Genomic DNA, 21,242 nt, shown 5'->3' on the forward strand with positions numbered 1-21,242 from the left:
AAAAAAAAAAAAAAAAAACCCTAAGTTACATGCCGCCGCTCTGCCCCACCCTGGGCTCCCATGTGCTCATCCATTCCTTATTCCCAGTGGAGCTGCAGCAGAAGGACCGGGCCCTGGTGGAGCTGCTGCAGGAGAAGGTCCAGCTGTTTACCCAGATGACCCATATCCAGGCCGAAGAGGAGGGCAGCAGTGGGGTGCCCCTGCCCACCCTGCCCAGGGTCCTCTTCCGCTCCGAGTCACTTGAGTCCCCTCGTGGAGAGCGACTGCTGCAGGATGCCATCCGTGAGGGTGAGGGAGCTCCCGGGAGAGTCCAGGCCATCCCCTGACCGTCCTAGAGTGCGGACATGTGGACCCCATAGTCCATAAACACCCTCAAGTACCTGCTCTGTGCCAGATACTCAGCCAGGTGCTGGGGATGGCAAGGGAAGAGGCATGGGTTTTGCTACTGTTTGATGCGCTCCTGATGTCCCTTACGTACCTTTAATGACCTACCTGTATCTCGTGGTTGTGTGGGTGAGACCCCACGCCATGGGCGGGGGCGGTCCCCTGGATGCTTGAATATCTGTGTGTGTTGGGGGAAGGGCATCCCTTCCCACTCCCCACCTCTTCCTTTTTCCCATCAGTGGAGGGCCTGAAAGATCTGCTGGTGGGGCCCGGAGTAGAGCTGCTCTCGACACCCCGGGAACCAGCCCTGTCCGGGGAACCAGACAGCAGTGGTAACACGAGCCCTGGGGTCACTGCCAGTGAGTGCCCAGGGCAGGGGACCAAGGGAGCGGGTGGGAGGGGTGAAGAGAATGGACTGGTACCAGGGACTGAGTGGTGGCAGGCCCTGGAGAAGTGAGCTCGGCCTGTCCTTTTCTCCTGCTCCACAGATGGTGAGGCCAGAACCTTCAATGGCTCCATTGAGCTCTGCAGAGCGGACTCAGATTCTAGCCAGAAGGTGGGTCCTCAGAAGGTTCCAGGACTTGGCTAGAGGGCCGGAAAGTGGGACAGAGACCACTGGCCTACAGACCCTCAGCACAGAGCTGCGAGGGCAGGTATCGGGCCCTTGTGTGCTTGCTGACACCCTGTCCTTGCCTGTTTCTGCAGGATCGAAATGGAAATCAGCTGAAATCTCCCCAGGAGGTGAGATGGGAATCTGATGATATAGGAGGTCGGAGGGAGGGTATGCTCAGCCTAAGAAGTGGGGCCCACTTTGGAGTGGTGTGGGGACAAGTCTACACCTCAAAGTATCTGGAGTCCTGTTGTCCCCACACCCACACCTGTTCAACTTCTGGGCAGTTCTGTCGTCTTGAAGCTTGGGCCCTCTTCCCATCTTCTCCTCTGTCCTCAGGAGGTGTTACAGCGATTGGTCAGTCTCTATGGACTTCTGCATGGCCTACAGGTCAGTGATGGGGAGGCTGCCATGGGCCAAGGGCTAGATGGGGAAGGAGGAGGGGCCCGGCCAGAGATGCCCATTTCGGAGGGGCAGAGCCATCCTCATAGGCCTTTCTGAGCATTCCCCCAGCCCCAGCTGACGGGCCTTGGCCTGGAGGTAAAGGTGAGGAGAACCAAAAAAAACCAAACCCATTGCTGTTGAGTTGCTTATGACTCACAGCGACCCCATAGGACAGGGTAGAACTGCCCCATAGGGTCTCCAAGGCTGTAATCTGTGTGGAAGCAGACTGCCATATCTTTCTCCCAAGCAGCAGCTGGTGGGTTCGAACCACCGACCTTTTGGTTAGCAGCTGAGTGCTTAACCACTGCCCCACTAGGGCTCCTTACAAGGAAAGAAGGGGGGTCTAATACACCCATTTGTCCCCATTGCACCCCCAGGCGGCTGTGGCTCAGCAGGACACTTTGATGGAAGCCCGGTTCCCTGAGGGCCCGGAGCGGCGGGAGAAGCTCTCCAGAGCCAACTCTCGGGACGGGGAGGCTGGCAGGGCCGGGTCTGCCCCTGTGGCTCCTGAAAAGCAGGCCACGGAACTGGCATTACTGCAGCGGCAGCATGTGCTGCTGCAGGAGGAGCTGCGGCGCTGCCGGCGGCTGGGCGAGGAGCGGGCCACCGAGGCCTGCAGCCTGGAGACCCAGCTCCGGGAGAGCGAGCAGGCCCGGGCTCTGCTGGAGCGGGAGGCTGAAGAGGCCCGCAGGCAGCTGGCCGCCCTGGGCCAGACCGAACCGCTCCCGGCTGAGGCCCCCTGGGCCCGCAGGGCTCTGGATCCTCGGCGGCGGAGCCTCCCTGCTGGCGATGCCCTGTACTTGAGCTTCACGCCCCCACAGGTAAGGAAACCTGGAATAGTGAACTAACCTGGGGTGGACGTAAAAGTCCATGAGAGAACAAGAGTAAATCGGACCATTGGGGATCTGAGCCCACATGAAATGCGGCAACAGAGTTGAAGGATATTAGTTGGAGACCTGAAGAGAAATTTAGATGGGGCCAGGGGCGAGTGCTGAAGGAAAATTGGGTGGTAGCTCTGAACCAGATCAGTTGGTGGTGGATCCAAAGTGAGGGTGTTCGGTGAGCCCCATGGAAGAAGCAGTCTTGGGGGCCAGGACGGCCCACTGCGTCCAGCTGAGCAGTCTTCACCCTGCTCATTCCCTGGCCTGCTGCTTCTCCTGCCCCCTGTCCGCAGCTCAGCCGAGGCCACGACCGCCTCGATCTGCCTGTGACTATTCGCTCCATCCATCGGCCCTTTGAGGACCGAGAGAGGCCGGAGCTGGGCAGTCCTGAGGAGCGGCTGCAAGACAGCAGTGACCCAGACACTGGCAGCGAGGAGGAAGGTAGCAGCCGCCTGTCGCCACCCCACAGTCCACGAGGTGAGGCCTTGGTGGCGAGATGGAATAGAGGTGGCGTGTAACCTGGGGACAGGCCCTCTGCATCCTGGAGCATGGGACATTTAGGATAGGCCCTTGTTGCCCACTGAGGTCTGCAGTAACTCTAGAGAGGGGCACGGCGAGGACTTCCTGTTTTGTCTGATGATTGATTGGTGGTGGAACTCTAGAAGCAAAGTGCAGGGGCCTCCCCTTCTCCAGTAAGTTGGTGATTCCCAACCTTTTCGAGCAGAAATCCATTTTCCAAGTCAAAAAAATTTCAAAGACGGAGCTCCAAGTTCTTAGTTGATTTAGGAAATACAGAATAACCAAAAGTTACTATGACTTTCTCTAATAATCTTAAAATAGTGTGTATTTTACTAATCAGATTATGGAGCCCCGGTGGCGCCGTGGTAAAGAGCTCAGATGCTAACTAAAAGATCGGCAGTTCGAATCCACCAGCTGCTCCTTGGTAACCCTATGGGGCAGTTCAACTCTGTCCTCTAGGGTCGCTCTGAGTTGGAATCGACACCATGGCAGCGAGTTTGGTTTTGGTTTAATCAGATTGTATCTTTGTGTACTTATGAAGTGTACAAAGTACCTAGGTGTGGGTACATTGCTTGCATTGTGACAGGTTTTTCCTGTAGTCACAGACCCTTTGCCATCCCTCTGCAGCTCTGAGGCTCCCCAGCCCGCAGATGGGGGACATTGGCATAGGGTGGCAGTTCCTCATGGGAGCCTCTGCTCACTCACTGGCTTTGCTCTGTCCCCCTTCAGACTTCACCCGAATGCAGGACATCCCAGAGGAGACGGAGAGCCGCGATGGGGAGTCTATAGCTTCAGAGAGTTAAGGGGGCCCCTCCTCCTGTCCTGGGCCCCTGTGAAGAACATTACTGAAGGGGGCAAACCTTGGGAACGCCAATCTGCCAACGGTGAGGGAGCATTTGAAAGAACTGCTGATTATCCTTGCCAGCTCTTGGGATCCTTGGATACCTGGGGCCATTTAGGAAGCTGGGGGAGTTTGGCCACAATGCCCCCTGGTGGCATCCAGAAGCAACACCACAGATGCCAGTTTTTCATGCCTTCTTCCCCTACTTTAGGAAAATTTATTTATTTATTATTAGTTATGGGGGGAGAGGGGAGATTTAAAGGACCAGGGACATGGGAACCAAGCCATAGGGATCAGGAGGCCTTGTCCTTTAACACTACTGGGGTATATTTGGGCTTAACCGTGCAGCTGCTGGGTTCTAGCCCTGACATCCCTCCCCTGACAACACCTGTCTCTGAGGGGAGGCTGCAGCCACAGGACTCTTAACTGCCTCTTTAGGAAGGGCTGTGGGCCGGGCCAGGTGCCTCCCCCTCTCCCATCAGCCTCTCACTGCTGTTCTCCTCTCCATCTTCCATGGAAACCCCAAGGGGATAACCTGGCTTCCTAGAGTTGATGGACTAGAGGTTGGGGCAGCCTTATATAATGGTTTGTTGGGGGGATAAGGAAAAAACCCCACAGGGACCAGAATGTTTTGTTTTGTTTTGTTTTCTTTTTTGTACCAAAGCCAACTGCACGTGTTTTATATTTTTAAGAGAAGATTGTAGGCAATTAGAGATCACGGCCTTCTGTGTCCACATCTGAAGAATTTGAGGAGTAGGGGGACAGTGTCTTCTACTCTAATTTACAGTAATGGGGGGCCTGTTCGACCTCTTCCCCAGTCATTTGGAAAAAGACGCTCTGAGGGGGTTGGGAAATCTCTACGATCCCTAACCTCACCGGTCACCTCAGCAACCATGACCTGAAACCTCAGTGTGAATTTGGGGGATTTTTCAACAGACCCCCAGTGCTCACCAGCCCCAGCCATTTTTCTGCCAATTTGATTGTACAAAAAGAAAGAAGAAAAAGGAAAAAAAAAAAAAAAAAAAAAAGATCAAGCAGAGAAAATTAAAGACCTGGAACTCCATGAGGTGCCGTCTCTTGATGTGTGTGCGCTGAGGGGAGATGAGGGGGGAAAGCCAGGCAGGGACCTCGGTTCTTGCTTCTTCCGACAGGGGCTCTTCTCTCCCGCCTGAAAGGGCAGGGTCTGCCTCACGGCAGAGAGGGGCATCAGCGAAGGAAGCGGGGGCAAACCTCTTGGCTTGAGATACGGCACAGTCACAAATACAAGGATAAAAATAAAGGGCGGTCGGGTCCCAATGCCTAAAATGGCAGTTCCGGTATTAGAAACCCTGTTTCCATCTCATTTGCCTGCTGTGCTCAAACCCACAGCAGCTGTTGCCCCTTCCGTCCGTTTTGGCCCAGTTGCTGGGGACTTCTCCCCAGTGTTCATTTCCAGGCTCAGCCCCCACCCTCCCTTGTTCTCCGGGGCGTCAGAGCCCTGGGGTGACCTCTCAGACCCATCCCCTCAGAGGAGCTGCTCATTTGTTTTGTCTCTCTCAGAGGTAGTGAGAGATGAGGTGGTTTTCAGTTCTTATTTGGGGTTAGGTTTATTTCCTGCTCTGGATCGATGCCCTGCGCTGGAGCTGTGGGGGAGGGGAGGGAAGAGGATAAGCGCTGGCACGCATATGCACATAGGCCCCTCGGAGCCCGTGGGCTTAGATGGTAAGAATGGCATGCAGGCCCTTAGCAAGACGTCAGCTAGAAAGAGGAATTATTGCATGGGGCGTTGGCTTATCGGGGGGGGGGGGGGCAGCCAGAACCCTCCACTCCTGTAACTCACCCACCAGCATCTGCCCTTTACATGGTACTTGTTCATCCCCTACAGGTATCCTGTGGGGTGGGAATTGTTCTCGTTTGATAGACAGGGCAGCCTGGATAAGCCATCCGGGAAGGGCCGGGCCTTCTAGTTTCAGCCCTCCACTTCCTCTTGTCACCCACTCTCCCTAAAGATACCAGGGCTCCAAGTTCCCCATGCACACTGATGCAGGGCTCAGCAGCTGGGACCCAGAGTGGAAGGTGGAGGGGAGGGAGGAAGAGCGGTCTGAGTGAAAGGCGGAGGGTTTCATAGCAACACCAACCGCCAGGAAAAGGAGTCCAGGCTGCCCTGACATTCTCACATGGATCCAGTGAGGGGTGCCCGTCAGGGAAACTAGAAGACCCAGACCCCAGCGTGCAGAAGCCTGTAGCTCACTAGAGGGCAACACGGCTTTAGCCCCAGCAGCACCGTCTCGCCTGCCACCTTTTTACCAAAACTGCCTCATCCTTGGCCCCAAAACAGAATGTCAAAGCATTTGTCTGATGTGGCTGTTCCTGAGACAAGGCTCTCCCTCACGTCTTCCGTCATTCTGTCCCTTATTCCCTCCTGCTGCAGTTTTCAGAGCGCTGGCTTTGTGCCCCAAGGAGCCAGGGCGCAGCCTTCTCCCTACAACATGGCCTTTCCGTATAGAGACGCACCGGCGCGAATGGCCTGTGTCCTAGCCCGCCGTGACCAGCCTTCCAGTGCTCACACCCTTTCTGTACCAACCCCCTTAAGGGTAGGTCTTCGAGCATTCATTCATCTCTGACTTTAAACTCGTCAATATTTACCTCTGGGTCCCATAAAGCAGAGATGCCCCCAGAGGAGCCAATATCCGTATCCTAGCCAGGCCGGCAGAAGAGCTGCAGGGGGGTGGGGGTGGGAAGAAGGTACTTAGAATTTTCCATCTTCCTGTAATTTGCTGGGAACAGACCTGGAGTTTTGGAACCAGTTTAAACATCATCAAAAAGAGGAAATTAAACATCCAGAGGCTAATTAAATCTCTTTAACTTTGCTTAATATGTTTTGAATTGAGTAGCTGTTCCAAGCCTCTGATGTTCAGCAGAATCCATCTGCTGCCCTGGGATCTTGAGTGGCCAGAGTCCTGGGTTACAGACACACCAGAGAGCTTAGTCCACGGGAGCAATAGAAGGGGGCGCTCCGACCCTTCTGCCAGCTCCCCTCCCCTTTCCAGGGGCTGTCCCCCAGAAGACCCTTCGCATGTCTAACCTTTATCATTGCTGGGTCTCTACAGATATAGAAACCAAAGGGGAGCCCCCTCCTCTGGAGAGTATACCTCCAAGTGGAGTTTGAGAGGCCAATCACTCAGTTCTTTATGTAAGACTTTTGTCTCACTCCCGAGCAGGTAAAAACCATTCCAGAAGAGATCTACGTAGATCCCCTGCCTCTAGCTCGCAGCTGTCCCCTTTATTTCCTCCTTTTCCTTCTCTACAAGGGGTGTAAAAATAAGGTCCCTGGGTGGCACAAATGATTTGTGCTCAACTTCTAAAGGTTCACGGTTAGAACCCACCCTGAGGTGCCACAGAAGAAAAACCTGGCAATCTGCTTCCATAAAGATTGTATCCAAGGAAATCCTACGGAACAGTTTTAATACATGGGGTCGCTGTGAGTCTGAGTCGACTCTATGGCAATAAGTTTTGGTTTTTAGTAAGAATAAAACATAACACTATATTTCAGGCAGTTTAATCTGCACAACAGTCCATTTGACAGACAAGAAAACTGAGGCACAGAGGGATAAAGTAACTTGCCCAAGGTCCCTCAGCTGGATTTGAATCCAGATGTTCTGCCACCTGAGTTTCTACTCCTCTCAGCTGTGCACTTGGTGTAGGGAGGAAGAAGACTACCAACGTCTGTGATTTCCACTTTACTGGTGCTACCTTCAGCCTTTCTCCCAACCCCTTTCCGCAAGTCTATATCCCACTCATATCCTTGACTTATCTTTACCTTCACCTCTCCCTCAAATGCTGATTTAAGGGGAGACACACAGTGCTCCCAGCCAACACTCAGGGCCAGCCAGGTGTCAGGAATCCAGTCAAACCCCCCACCTGCTCTCTCCCTGCAGGGGAACTACAGCTTTTTTGCAGCTGAGGCCTCTGCAGACACCAAGTTTCTGTGGACACCACTGAGATGTTAAGAGGTCGGGATGGCCAGAGATGGGGAGCATTTTGGCCTTGGCACTAGAGAAGGACAAGGGCACACTCCATTTTGAGGTGAAAGTGGGGGTGGGGAGAAAAGAGGGAGATGGGCCCTGACTTCTGATTCATTAGCCTAGAACCCTTGGGAAAATTTCCTGGCAGTTCTTACAGGAGGAAGAAATGGGGCCAGGAATCCTTTTATCTCACACTGAACTGGAAGGGGAAGGGGGATAAAAAGTCAAGACAAAATCTGTGGACAAGCCAGACATTTATTCTCAGGTCCTCTTCTCCCCCACTTCCAAGTGGAGACAAGCTTTGTCTGGCCCAGCCCTGACTTGGGCCTTGGCCTCCCCCTTCCACCGCATCCAGAGATTGGGGATCAAAGATCATCAGCCTTTCCCTGCAGGCACCACAGCCTGGCAAAGGGGCCAGCCTCTCTCTCCCTAGGCTGCCTGGATCCTGCACCTGACAGGCCTCAGTGAGAGGAGGGTGTTCAGCTTGGACCCCTGCCCTCAAGTATCCCCTTGTCCAGGTTGGTGAGTATGGTAAAAGACTCACTCTCCTGGGGACTGCCCACTGCCCACCGCCTGCCTACCTCCTTTAGAGCCACCTGCTCCACCCAGCCCTGGCCCTGGGGCCATGGCTTCGCTCGCAGATTCCTGAAGATGTCCACCAGGGCCCGCCGGGGCTTCTGCCTTAGGAGACAGTACAGCACGGGGTTGAGGCAGCTGTTGATGTGTGCCAGGCAGGTGGTGACAGGGAAGACGTAGGTATGGAGGGTGTAGAAAGTGCTGTCCCCAGGCAGCAGGTCAAACTTCACCAGGACACCCCAGAGAGTGACCACATGGTTGGGGAACCAGCAGAGGAAGAAGGAGGCCACCAAGATGCGGACAGAACGGGCCACAACCCTGCTGTCCCTCTGTTGCCTCTGTTGCTGCCGCTGCCGCTGCCGCAGGAAGGCCAACAGCAGGAGGTAGCTGGTGGTGATGATACCCAAAGGCACCAGGAAGGCCAGCACCACCCTCTGCAGGTGGTAGGCCCCCAGCCAGTACCTGCTGGGGAAGCGGAGCAGACACAGGCGCACGCCCCACACTTCACCTTCGGCCCCAAAGACAGCCGTGGGCATCGTCGCCAGGGCAGCCACCACCCACGCTGCCAGGGTGGCCACACGAGCACAGGTGAGCGAGAGATGGGTGCCTGGACCCGTCGCCATGGCCACCACCCAGTAGCGGGCCACGCTCAGTGCCGTGATGAGGAATACGCTGGCGTAGACGTTGAGGACAGTGACCGTCAAGACCACCTTGCAGAGGGCACCTCCGAAGGGCCAGTGGAAGTCCAGTGCCGACTCAGCTGCCCAGAAAGGAAGAGTGAATGCCAGCCCCAGGTCTGCCACAGCCAAGTTGAAGACGAAGGTGTCGGAAGGTGGGCGAGACACCCCCTGAGTACAGTCACCCAGCACCCACAGTACAGCCAAATTTCCCAGCAAGCCAATGGCTGCCACAACTCCGTAGGCCAGGGCAACCACGACCCTCAGGGCTAGGGAATCAACAGGCACTGCGGCATCATCAGCACTCAGCACGCTGCCTCCAGAGGTGTTGGCCCAGAAGGGCGTGGGCAGGGGAACAGAGGCGTTGGGTGTGGGCATCGCAGGGCATCAAAGGTCGGTGGTGCCAGGCAGAGGGGCCGGGGGGACCTGCCAGCCCTGGAGACTGGCAGGGGCCACCACAGGCTCTCAGCAGGAGGCTCTAGATGTGAGTGCCTCTCTTGGGGCTTCTACCCGCCAAGGGGCCCAGCCCACGCCCACACCTCAGAGGGTGGGGTGTGGATGAGACAACCTGCCCCTTGCCTGTTGGTCGTGATTGGTGGTGGGTGGGGCAGGGCGAGGGAAGTCCTGCATTCTGGGATAAATATGTGTGTGTGTGGTGTGTGTGTGTGTGTGTGTGTGTGTGTGAGTGAGTGAAAGAAGGGCTGTATGTGGCAGAGAGGGAGGGGAGAAGGGAGAGTTATCCAACAATGGAGGGCAACCCCAAGTTTCTACGGCAGGAAGAAGGCTAGAGCCCCCTCTATTCCTAACAGTAGGCAGAGATCCTCTCTCTGCAGAAAGTGTTCCCTTGGGGCCTAAGGGAAGAGGTCTGGGAGGGCACATAGAGAATCCGAATGAGTGTCCCTCTGAGAGGAGAGAAAAGGTTCTGGAGTTCCAGATTAGCTGCGTGACTTTGGGCTAGTTGCTTAACTCCTCTGAGCTTCAGTTTCCTTGCTTAAAATTTTCAGATAAAAGTCTCTGCCTCACAGGATTGGTGTAATGAAATGAGATAATGCATGTGAAAAAAGCACTTTATACGTCACTATTTGCATGAATGATTATTTCAAGGAGACGCTTGTGTTTTGTGGGGGAAGGGAGCGGGTGCTGAGCAGCTCTTACCATGCCCAGGAAACAGTGCCAACTACAACACAGGTTGGAATTAATCTCGGCAGCAAGTGACCTTGAGGCTAAGGGCAGGGAGGGAAAGGGGAAAGGAAATCACAGCTTCCTGTTCCCTCTCCACTGGGAACGCTGGGTCTGGGAAGACCTGAGTGGACCTGGGCCATGGCCTCAGTTCTGCTCCTGCTCTTGAGGATCAAGTGGTCCTGCTAACCTTGATCGCTCCTACTGCCTTTCACCCCTTCCTGCTCTAGTCTGGGAGCCAGAGATCAGTGGTACCCCTACTCTCCCTTACAACCCAGCCTCGTTTCAGAGCTCTGGATTCTGAGATACACCCTCACCACGCCTCATCCTGTCTCCCCATGAGCTCAGTTCCAACTGGAAAATGTGCCTTATTGGATCCTCCCTTCCACATCCACATCCATACCCATTGCAGAAGAAGCTGGGTTGGGGGGGCGGGGGAGGTGGAAGGTGGGTAGGTAAGAGGGTAAGGCTTTTCCGAGGGTTCCCACCTATTCAACACCTTCCTGCCATTGGCTGGCTAATGAAAACAATGTTTGATGTTCAGTTCCCTTGGAGTGCTGTGGGAGGAAGGGACCCTTCAGGATAATACATCAGTGGTGGTTTGATGAACTCACAGGGAGAGACCCAGAGGTGACAGGGTTCCAAGCTGGTTTTTTTAACAAGGAGAGGGGGGCGGCAGAAGGGGAATGCTCACCACGGTCAGGTAAGCCCCACTCCCATTGCTCCTGTGTGACTTTGTGCTCGTCATCCATCTCTCTGGGCCATGTCTGCTCTTCAACCCAGCAGTGAAGATATCTGTATAATGTTTTGGACTTATTTTCTCTTGGCTTGGAGAAAAAAAGAAGCTGAGCCAGGGTTCTGCTATTCATTTAAAAGATGAGGTTCTCAGACCATTTCTTTTTCACCTCAGTTCATTTCGAATCTAAAGTCTTTCCCTTGGTCTGAGACTACAACACCCCCTTGTGGTTATGTAGAGAGGTGATGCCACCCACCAGCCTTGTCTAAGCTTCACTTTGAGCCCTTTCATTTTTCTAGCATTCATTCATTCATTCATTCATTCACCAATCACACCATTTCCTGAACCTTATTATGTGTCAGACACTGTGCTCTATGCTGGGGAGACAAAAAGAAATAAAACATGGTCCCTGCTCTCATGAAGGGATCTTTAAGATCATATAGTTCAACCATTCAATTTTATAGAGAGTGAAAGTGACTTGCCCGAGGCCACCAGGGAAGTGGTGACAGAGTCAGAATTTGAAGTGGTCTCTTGACTCCTAGAATATGGCTCTCTCCACTACATCATGATGCCCATTAGGCTTTTCTTTCCACTCATAATCCCTTTCCTCTTCCTGAGTGCCAGAAGCTTCCCTTGGGAAGCTCCCAGGCTACAGAGGGAAACAGTACCAGAATGTGGACAAAGGGACTGTGGCAGCCTCTCTCGATGGTCCTTCATTCACAGCTGATGAGAGAGGAGGAGGAACTGTACCCAACAGTTCACTGTCCCCCACCTTCATATGGGCAACCCCAGCGCTCTAGAGCCATGCTTTCCCAGCCCTGTCTTCAGTCTCGTCTAGAGTCCAGGGACCTGTGGTAGAGGGTTACAGTGTCTGCCCTCCATCAAAAGGACTTCTAATGACTGGATCTTCCCCTCAGCTCTCTGAATATCCACCCCTCCCTCAGCCTGCATATCTCTCCAGGCTCACATCATTGTCCCTGACTCCAAAGCCTAACCTACAGAGTCTCCAAAGGGGAACTGGGAGAGGAGGCAGGAAGGACTGAGTTGACCCTCTGCAGACCGTAAAGAGAAGGACGTTTTTCATTTGCATTCGTAGCAGAGGACAGAGGCTGGACTCCTGGGAGGTACTACAAATGGCAGGAGGAAGAGACCCATCCCCCAATCCAAATCCCTAACCTCGCATCAGTCCAACCAGCCACCACCTCTGCTCCTTCACCTATCTGAGAAGATTTACTGGAGAAAATCCTCCAGTCTTGGTAAGGGATATAAAAACCTGTTGCCGTCGAGTCAATTCCGACTCATAGCGACCCTATAGGACAGAATAGAGCTGCCCCATAGGGTTCCCAAGGAGCAGCTGGTGGATTCGAACCGCCAACCTTTTGGTTAGCAGCCGAGCTCTTACCCACTGCACCACCAGGGCTCCGGTAAGGGGTATGGGCAACTGCAATGCTCAGGGGCAAGTCTGTTCTCTCTCTCTCTCCAAGCAAATTATTTTGGAATAATTTTAGATTTGCAAAAAAAGTTACAAAGGCAGTGAGAATAATATGTCTTTTTTATCTTCCAAATTAAAATAAAACTGGCAGGGCATCAAAAAATATAAAATTCCTAGAGATAAATATGACAAAGGTTGTACAATACCCATACGCTGAAAACTGCAAAGTATCCTGAGAGAAATTTAAAAAGACCTAAATAAATGGGTACTCATGGGTGAGAAGACTCAATATTCTCTAAATTGGTCTGTAGATTCAAGACAATCCCGATGAAAATTCTAGCAAGTTTTGTTGTTGTTGAGAAACTGACAAGCTGATTCTAAAATTCATATGGCAATACGAAGGACCTAGATTAGCCAAAAGAATTTTATACAAAAATAACAAAGTTGGAGTACTCACACTATCTAATTTTAAGACTTACTATAGAGATACAGTAACTAAGACAGTGAGATATTGGCAAAAGGATAGATACATAAATCAATGGAAAAGAATTGAGAGTCCAGAAATAGATGCACATAGTAATGATTAGTTGATCTCCAACAAAGGTACAAAGACAATTCACTGGACAACGGATAGTCTTTGTAACAAATGGTTCTGTAACAAATGAATATCCATATATAAAAGAGAGAGAGAGAGAGAACTTCGATCCCTATATCACACTATATACAAAAAATTAACTAAAAATGGACACAGGCCTAAATGTGAAACATAAAACTCCAAAACTTCAAGAAGAAAATGCAGGAGAAAAATCGTTGTGACCTTGGGTTAGGCAAAGATTTCTTAGATATAGCATTTATATACATCAAAAGCACAACCCATAAAAGAAAAAATTCACAAACTGGACTTCATCAAAGTTCAGAACTCTTGCTTTTCAAAAAATACTGCTAAGAGAATGAAAAGACAAGCCAGAGAGTGAGAGAAAATATTTACAAATCACATATCTGACAAAGAACTTGTATCTAGAAGAGCTAGATAAAGAGCTCTCAAAATTCAATAATAAGAAAACAACTCTATTATTAAAATGGGCAAAATATTTGAACAGATACTTAGCCAAAGACGATATAGGGATAGCAAATACGTACATGAGAAGATGGTCACCATCATTAGCCATTAGGGATAAAAGTTAAAAGCAAAACGAGATACTAAAACATTCCCATTAGAATGTCTAAAATTAAAAAGAAAGACTATACCAAGTGTTGGTGATGAGACGGGGCAACTGGAACTTTCATACATGGTGGGAATATAAAATGATACAAGCATTTTGGAAAACAATTTGGCAGTTTCTGAAAAAGTTAAACACACACCTACCATATGGCCCAGCCATTCTGCTCCTAGGCATTTATTCAAGAGAAATGAAAGTATATGTTCACATAAAGACTTGTACATGATCGGGGGACATCTAGGTCAACCGGCAAAACATAGTTCATAAAGACAACGTTCTGCCAGCACCTGGAATAGATGTCCTGGGCTAAAGGAACATATTTTTCCTTTCTAGATCCTGCTTTTCCTCTACCTTAGTCCCTCCCCCCAACCCCTTCATCTTGCAACCTCCACCCCTAGGAAGCATGAGAGAGAAGAGAAAGGGTTTGGTTTCTAAGGAGAAAGGAACAGAAATGGCCTAAGTCCTAATTCTCAGCCCTAAGGCCTGGCTTCTGGGGATCTGATCGGCTTCCTCTGGTGGGCAGAGATGGCTAGTGGTCCTTCAAAATAAGTTCTCTCTCTTGCAGTTAGTAGCTGTCACAAGAATCAGCCAAGGGCTACATTTCCCAGCCCCACTTCATCTAGGTGGTGCCATGTGACATGTTTTCACCTATAAACTGTGAGTGGCAATGTTGTGCATCCCTTTGGGGACAGAGCATTTAAGAAGCAGGTGTGCCTTTTTCATGTTCTCTTTCCTAGTTTCCCTGGCTGGAAGCAGATGCCAATGCAGATTACACAATTACAAGACAGAAAGAACCCGAGTCCCTGAAAAACCATGTGGAAGAAAGCTTCTCGTGCATCAGAACACTCACACTGGACTGTTACGTGAATGAGAAATAAACTTCTATTGGGTTAAAAAAAAGACAAGGTTCTGCATCCTGCTTTGGTGAGTAGTGTCTGGGGGCTTAAAAGCTTGCAGGTGGCCATCTAAGATGCAACTATTGGTCTCTTCTTGCCCACAGCAAAGGAGAGTGAAGAAAACCAAAGACTCAAGGGAACGGTTAGTCCAAGGACTAACGGATCACATGAGCCAGAGCCTACACAACCCCAAGACCAGAAGAACTAGAAGGTGCCCAGCTACCACTACTGACCACTCTGACTGGGATCACAACAGAGGGTCCTGGACAGAGCAGGAGAAAAATGCAGAACAAAAAAAATCAAATTCACAAAAAAGACCAGACTTACTGGTCTGACAGAGACTAGAGGAACCCCCTAGACTACGGCCCGAAGACACTCTTCTGACCTGGAACTGAAGCCATCTTTCAGCCAAACAGTAGACAGGCCCATAAAATAAATAACACGCTAGAGGAGCGTGATCCTTAGAACAATCAATTATACGAAATCAAAAGGACAACATTTGCTCAAAAGCAAAGAAGAGAAAGCAGGAAGGGGTAGAAAACCTAGATGAAAGGCCAAAGGGAACGCAGGGCGGAAATGGGGAGAGTACTGACACATTGAGGGGAATGCAACCAACGTCATAGAATACTTTATGTACAAAACTGAAGGGGAAACTAATTTACTCTGCAAACTTCAACCTAAAGCACAATTAAAAAAAAAAAAAAAGACTTGTACACGAACGTTCACAGCAGTTTTATCTGAAGTAAAGTAGTTTAAAGTTGGAAACTGAAATGGATGACCCAGTTATCCACCAACAGGGGAACGGACAAACTGCGGGATATACGTTCAATGGAATACTACTCAACAATAAAAAGGACAAGTTATTCATACACACAACATAAACAAATATTAAAATAATTATGTTGAGTGAAAGAAGTCATACAAAAAAGTATATGCTATATGATTGATTGATTCATGAAAAAGTCTAGGAAATGTAAACTATAGTGACAGAAAGCAGAACAGTAGTTACATGGGAGGTGGAGGGGGAGTGGAATGAGGAGAGAGGTTACAAAGTGGCATGAAGAAACTTTTGGAGGTAATGGATATGTTCATCATCTTGATTGTGGTGATAGCTTCATGGGTATATACATACGTCAGAACTTATCAAATTATATACTTTTAAATATGTGCAGTTTTTTGTATGTCAATTGTACCTCAATAAAACCAGAAACAAACCCATTGCCATCAAGTAGACCCAACTTATAGCAAGCCTATATAGGACAGAGCAGAACTGCCCCATAGGGTTTCCAAGGAGCAGCTGGTGGATTTGAACTGCTGACCTTTTGGTTAGCAGCCAAATGCTTAACTACTGTACCACCAGGGCCAATAAAGCTATTAAAACAAAAAAAAAGTAAAAACAAAAACCTAGCAACACTAGTTGCTTTCAGTAAGAGGAATAGGGTTGACAGCAGTAGGGAGGGAGATTTTTCACTCTATACCCTTTTGTGCCTTTTGAAATTTGAACCATGGGAACATATTACCTATTCATATATAAGCAGGTAATGCTAAATGTTTAAATAAAATAAAAGTGGCTTAAGCCAGGCAGTCCAGAATCTCCCTCTTGAGGGCTATAACGCCCCTTGCCCTAGGTGGTCTAAGAACCCTGGGGCTTACACAGTCCAGAATGGAGATCTAGTCACCTTCTCCTGCAAGCATGAAGAAGAGACCTGGTGGCTGCCAGGCCATGGTTACTGTCCCTGCCCATTTACCTCACAGAAGCATCTGTTCCTCCTCCATCTGTACGGCACTGCTGGCCCATCCATACTGTAGCCCAGTCCTGCTTGTCCCAGCTGCCAGTCCTGGCAGTGTGCTCCTCTGAAAGAAGGCAGCCTCATTGCCGACTCCATTTGCTTTGGACCAGGCTCACTCTAGGGTGCCCTCCACTGGGCTCCCCAGGCTGTGGCTCTGAGCACGCTAGCCTTTCTGTCCTCCAGCACCCCCAACCTGGAAGTCATGTACCTGAGTAGGTTTCCATTTCAGATGTCAGGTGTTTGCCTTCCAAGAAAGGAGTGGGGAAGATGCTTTCTCATGCTTGTAGATGAGCAGAGTCTCTTTCTAGGGCCTCTCTTCTAAAACAAATGAGATTAAGTCTTCAGTAACTGACACTGCTAGCTAAGTCCTTGTTGGGACACCCTGCTATACTCCATATCCTCACACTGGGGCTTATACTACAACTTGCAGTCTCCAGCCTCAGACAGGGCCCTTGATCAGCTCAATCTTTCATGTCTTCATCCAAAAAAAGCATTCACTGGGCATCTTTCTCCTATTGGATCCACACATGGAAGCATGCACCCTGGTTGATGCTGGCAGTCATTTTGTGACTATGAAGGAAGCCAGTCCATGGACAAAGCCTTTCTATGGAGGCAGGCAGAGTTGAGAAACAGTAGAGAAACCGAGCATGCACAAACTTCGCACCTCAAGTTATGAGAGATAATACATTTTATTATTGTTTAAGCCATTTTGAGTTGGGTTTTCTGTTACTTGTAATCAGAAGCCCCCTGGTTGAAGCCAGAAGGAGATGCAGGAGTGATAAATAGTATTTTTAGGGCAGAAGGAAGCAGAATATGTCTACAAGCTGAGAAGAAAGTGCCAGAGGAAGAGAGAAAAAAGCAGAAAATACAGGCAATGGCAGTAAGAGGTCCCAGAGGAATGGGAAGGGCATGGGTCAAAAGTTACGTACCTTGATTACGGTGGTGATTATACTGGTGTATACATTTTTCAATACTCAACAAACTGTACACTTAAAACACGAGCATTTTATTGTCTGTAAAACACACTTCATAACATTGATTTAAAAAACACAGGAAGCACAAATGCTTCACAGATAACAGGACTGGCATAGGACTTACCCTACCATCATAAACCACCTAAAAACTGGGCAAACTATACAAAACAACTGCAGATTTGTGACAAGATGCCGTTCCGGATTGTGATGTCTGAGAGAAGGAAAACAACTGAGGTGGGTCCTACAATTGCCCTGGTTTTCTGCCTCAAGGCAATTTCCAAGGGGAAAGAACACAAGCAGAGCTGAGATGAGACAGAGATAAGAACTCAGGGAGGCAAAGCAGTTAGAATTTATGAGGTGGAGTACCAGTGAGGTGGAAGCTATGCATAGAAATTGCCCCAGAAATCTTCATAGGGGTCATTGAGGGGCTGAATACTAATCTGAGCATGCACAGGGTGAAACTCTACAAAGTCAGGCAAAGAACAACTACTGGGAAGCTATAAGTTAATTTTTGGAGCCCACAAAGGTTGGAAGACATTCAAGTTTCTGTCAAAAAAGACCTTAGGAAGAACACACCTTAGTGGTAGGGCTAAACCAGCCCTGGAGTAAAGGCTATCTAGGTTTGCCCTAACAAAGCTAAAAATAAGCTTGAATGGAACAAGCTACTCTGAAAGTAACTTAAATGCCTGTCAAAACAAACTTCAATACTCTTTGAGGGAAGACAACAAAATTCAAACACTAAATGACACAACATTCAAAATGTCCAGCATCCAATCAAAATTACTAGATACTCAAGGAAGTAGTAAAATGTGAGCCATAATCAGGAGAAAAATCAATCAATAGAAACAGACCTCAAAATGTCAGAAATGATGGGATTAGCGTACAAGATTTTAAAATAGCTATAAGAAATATTCGCAAGGAATTAAAGGAAAACGAGCATAATAAGCAAAGAAGTGGGATGCAAAAAAGAACCAAGAACTTGACAAATCCTCTCCCCTAACAAGTATAAAACTGGGCAAACTTGTCAAAAACAACCATGCTCTGGAAATTGACCAAAGGAAAATAATAAATTGAGAAGCACTTATTACTTAGAACTTCAGGTAAGGACAATAGAATTCTGCAGTCTTCTGGCTTAGTTCAGTTCCTATCCCTTGCCCCACCCTCCACCCCCCAGACAGATTGGTGAGAAAGGAAGTTTTATCAGGGTGGGACTGGCCATGAAACACAATAATAACGTTGCTGCCAGAGGAGGCAGAATTGATTGGAGGCAGAGGGCAAAAGCCTGTGCCAGTGGCATTGTCAGTAAAATTAACAAACTCAGTAGGGAATAAGTAGGGAAAACTCACAGCCCTGCTAGCTTAACACTGTGGTTCCAGTTAGACTGAGTAGTAGAACCATCAGAGATTTAACGAGATTCTAGAAATGAGCCAGCAATAGATGGGCTAGGTAAGTTCCACACATCCCTGGCTGGTTGGGAAATAATGTACATATACAGAAGTGATCTGAGAATTCAAGGGAGAAAAAATCAACAGAAGAATTACAATGGTACATTAGAAAATATTTAATAAAAAAAAAGATAATGAAGGAACAAAGGAACAAAAAACATGAGACATATTGAAAACAAATAGCAAAATGGCAGATGCATATCTAACCATATCAATAATTACAGTGAAAGTGAATTGACTAAATACTCTGGATAAAACAAGGGGAGAGATTGTCAGACTGGAGAAAAGAGCAAGATTCAACTATCCACTCTCTATAAAAGACACACTTCAGTTTCAAAGTCACAAATGAATTGGAAGTAAAAGGTGAAAAAAGATATACTATGTAAACAGTAACCACAAGAGAACTGGAGTGGCTCTATTAATATCACACAAAATAACTTTTAAGATAAGAATTACTAACAGGGACAAAGAGGGACATTTCATAATGATGAAAAGATCGATATATCAGGAAGATTTAATAATTATAAATGTATAACAGAACACCAAAACACATGAAACAAAAAATTAAAAACCTTTGCTCTTCAACAGACACCACTAATAAAATGAAAAGTCAATTCACAACTGGGAGCAAATATATAATATCTACAAATTACATTTGTGATAAGCACTTGCATACACAATATATAAAGACCTTTTACAACTCAACAAAAAGACAAACAACCCAATTAGGAAATGGACAAAATATTTGAATAGATATCTCACCAAAGAAGATAGACAATGGATGTAAAGCACATGAAAAGATGCTCAACATTAATCATTAGGGAAATGCAAATTAACACCACAGCGAGATACCACTACACATGCACTAAAATGCCTAAAATGAAAAAGATTGACTATGCCAAATATTGGCAATAATGTGGAGCAACTGGAACTCTTGTACATTGTTGGTGGAAAGGTAAAATGATAGAACCACTTTGGAAAACAGTTTGTCATTTTCTTACAAAGTTAAATATATACTTATTGTACTACCGAGCCACTATACTCCTAGGAATTTATCTGACAGAAATAAAAATACATGACCACAAAAAGATTTGTACATGAATTTTCACAGCAGCTTTACTCATAAAAATAAAAAACTAGAAACAAACCAAACGTCCATCAACAGGTGAATCAATAAGCAAACTGTGGTCAAACTAATACATTAAAAGGGTCAGACTATGGATACACCCAACACTGATGAAAGAAATCAGACACAAAAAAGTACATATTGCAGGAATCAATTTATAAAAATTCTACAACAGGCAAAAATAATCCATACTGATAAAAAGTAGATCATGTTTGCCTGGGACTGGGGATGGGATAAGGAGATTAACTGCAAAAGAATATACGAGAACTTTCTGGTGTGATGTTAACGTTTTACATTTGTGGTAGTGATTACATTGTTATATATATCGGTCAAAACTCACCAAATCATACACCTAAAATGAGTATATTTTCTGGTATGCAAATTGTACCTCAATGAAGTTTTTTTTTTTTTTTTTAAGCATAGGTAGTGTCAGGAGCCCCTCCCTGCCGTTCCCATAGTACAAGGCTCCTTTACCATAAGCTGAATGAAGTTTTTTTTTTTTTTTTTTAAGCATAGGTGGAAGGATTTGAATTGAACTGAAGAGATACATCTTCTGTGACTGTGAGGAGGCAGAAAGAATGAGTACAAATAAAGATATGACAGTTGATGCGGATATAGAAAATGGTGTGAGTTTATGCACAATAGTTTCAATCTTTTACCAAGTAGGAGACAAGGTAGTGGATGGGTCATCCACATGGCTACAGAAGTAGGAGCTGGAGTAAAGAGTAAGATTTTGAGCATAGTACCCAAGTTTTCTTTGGCCTGCTCATTGAAAATGAGGGAAACCGTCGATGAGATGGACCGACACTGACTGAGTCTGAGTTCTCTAGAAGAGCAAAACCAGTGAAACATATGGCTATATACAGAGAGTTACTTCAAGGAAATGGCTTATGCCGTTGTGAGGAAATGGCTCAGGCAATTGTGGGGGCTGACTGCCTCCACTGGCTCATGTGATCGCAGGGGTTGATGAGCCCAAAACCTACAGGTTAGAGGACAGGCTGGAGGCCCCTGCTGGCTTACATCCCAGGAATCAGGGTTAGACACCAAAAAAGACTGCAAGATCAGAAGGAGAGTGAGCTTTGCCAGAACACTTGTTTATATCATGGATGCAGGCCACACCCCCAAGGAAACGCCTCTTCCAACTGATTGGCTGCTCACATCAGATCATAGACTGGGAGGTGATACATAGCGTCTGCCAAATCACTGAGAATTATAGCCTAGCCAAGTTGACACAAAACATTAACCATCACAGATACAACAGCTACAACAATGGACTCAAACATACCAACAATCACGAAGATGGTGCAGGACTAGGCTACATTTCATTCTGTTATACACAAGGTCGTCAGGAGTCGGAGTTGACACAAAAGTAACCAACAACAACCACCCAAGTTTTCTCAGTGGGTATACGGGGTAGTGGAGTGGTTGATCAAGGAGTTTGTAGATGTCAGTGATGAGGAGTAGTAGAGGTAATATAGCCATATTACGTGAACTTAAAAGATGGATGG

The 21,242-nt window shown here is 48.0% G+C and overlaps 2 protein-coding genes across 7 annotated transcripts in view; one reads left to right on the plus strand and one right to left on the minus strand.

Annotated features, from left to right (window-relative positions):
• The window catches only part of ARHGEF2 (Rho/Rac guanine nucleotide exchange factor 2), a 23,958-nt gene extending 19,251 nt beyond the window's left edge, over positions 1-4,707 (plus strand). For 3 of the 6 annotated variants that reach the window (XM_023742542.1, XM_023742544.1, XM_023742545.1), the window contains exons 15-22: positions 88-288; positions 624-743; positions 873-940; positions 1,090-1,125; positions 1,334-1,384; positions 1,816-2,259; positions 2,613-2,796; positions 3,568-4,707. In XM_023742542.1, the coding sequence (XP_023598310.1) occupies positions 88-288; positions 624-743; positions 873-940; positions 1,090-1,125; positions 1,334-1,384; positions 1,816-2,259; positions 2,613-2,796; positions 3,568-3,641 (1,178 nt within the window). In that variant the 3' untranslated portion in view covers positions 3,642-4,707. The remainder of the gene's footprint in view (positions 1-87; positions 289-623; positions 744-872; positions 941-1,089; positions 1,126-1,333; positions 1,385-1,815; positions 2,260-2,612; positions 2,797-3,567) is intronic. The other 3 variants (XR_002825899.1, XM_023742543.1, XM_023742546.1) reach the window with 3 other exon arrangements.
• A 3,455-nt stretch (positions 4,708-8,162) lies between these two features.
• Positions 8,163-9,314, minus strand: RXFP4 (relaxin family peptide/INSL5 receptor 4). Its single transcript, XM_004388620.1, has one exon. It carries the CDS (start codon positions 9,312-9,314, stop codon positions 8,163-8,165), a length of 1,152 nt encoding a protein of 383 aa, XP_004388677.1.
• Positions 9,315-21,242: the final 11,928 nt, after the last annotated feature.

The sequence above is a fragment of the Trichechus manatus genome, unplaced genomic scaffold, assembly GCF_000243295.1.
Source record: "Trichechus manatus latirostris isolate Lorelei unplaced genomic scaffold, TriManLat1.0 scaffold00213, whole genome shotgun sequence".
In the NCBI taxonomy this organism is placed as follows: domain Eukaryota; kingdom Metazoa; phylum Chordata; class Mammalia; order Sirenia; family Trichechidae; genus Trichechus; species Trichechus manatus.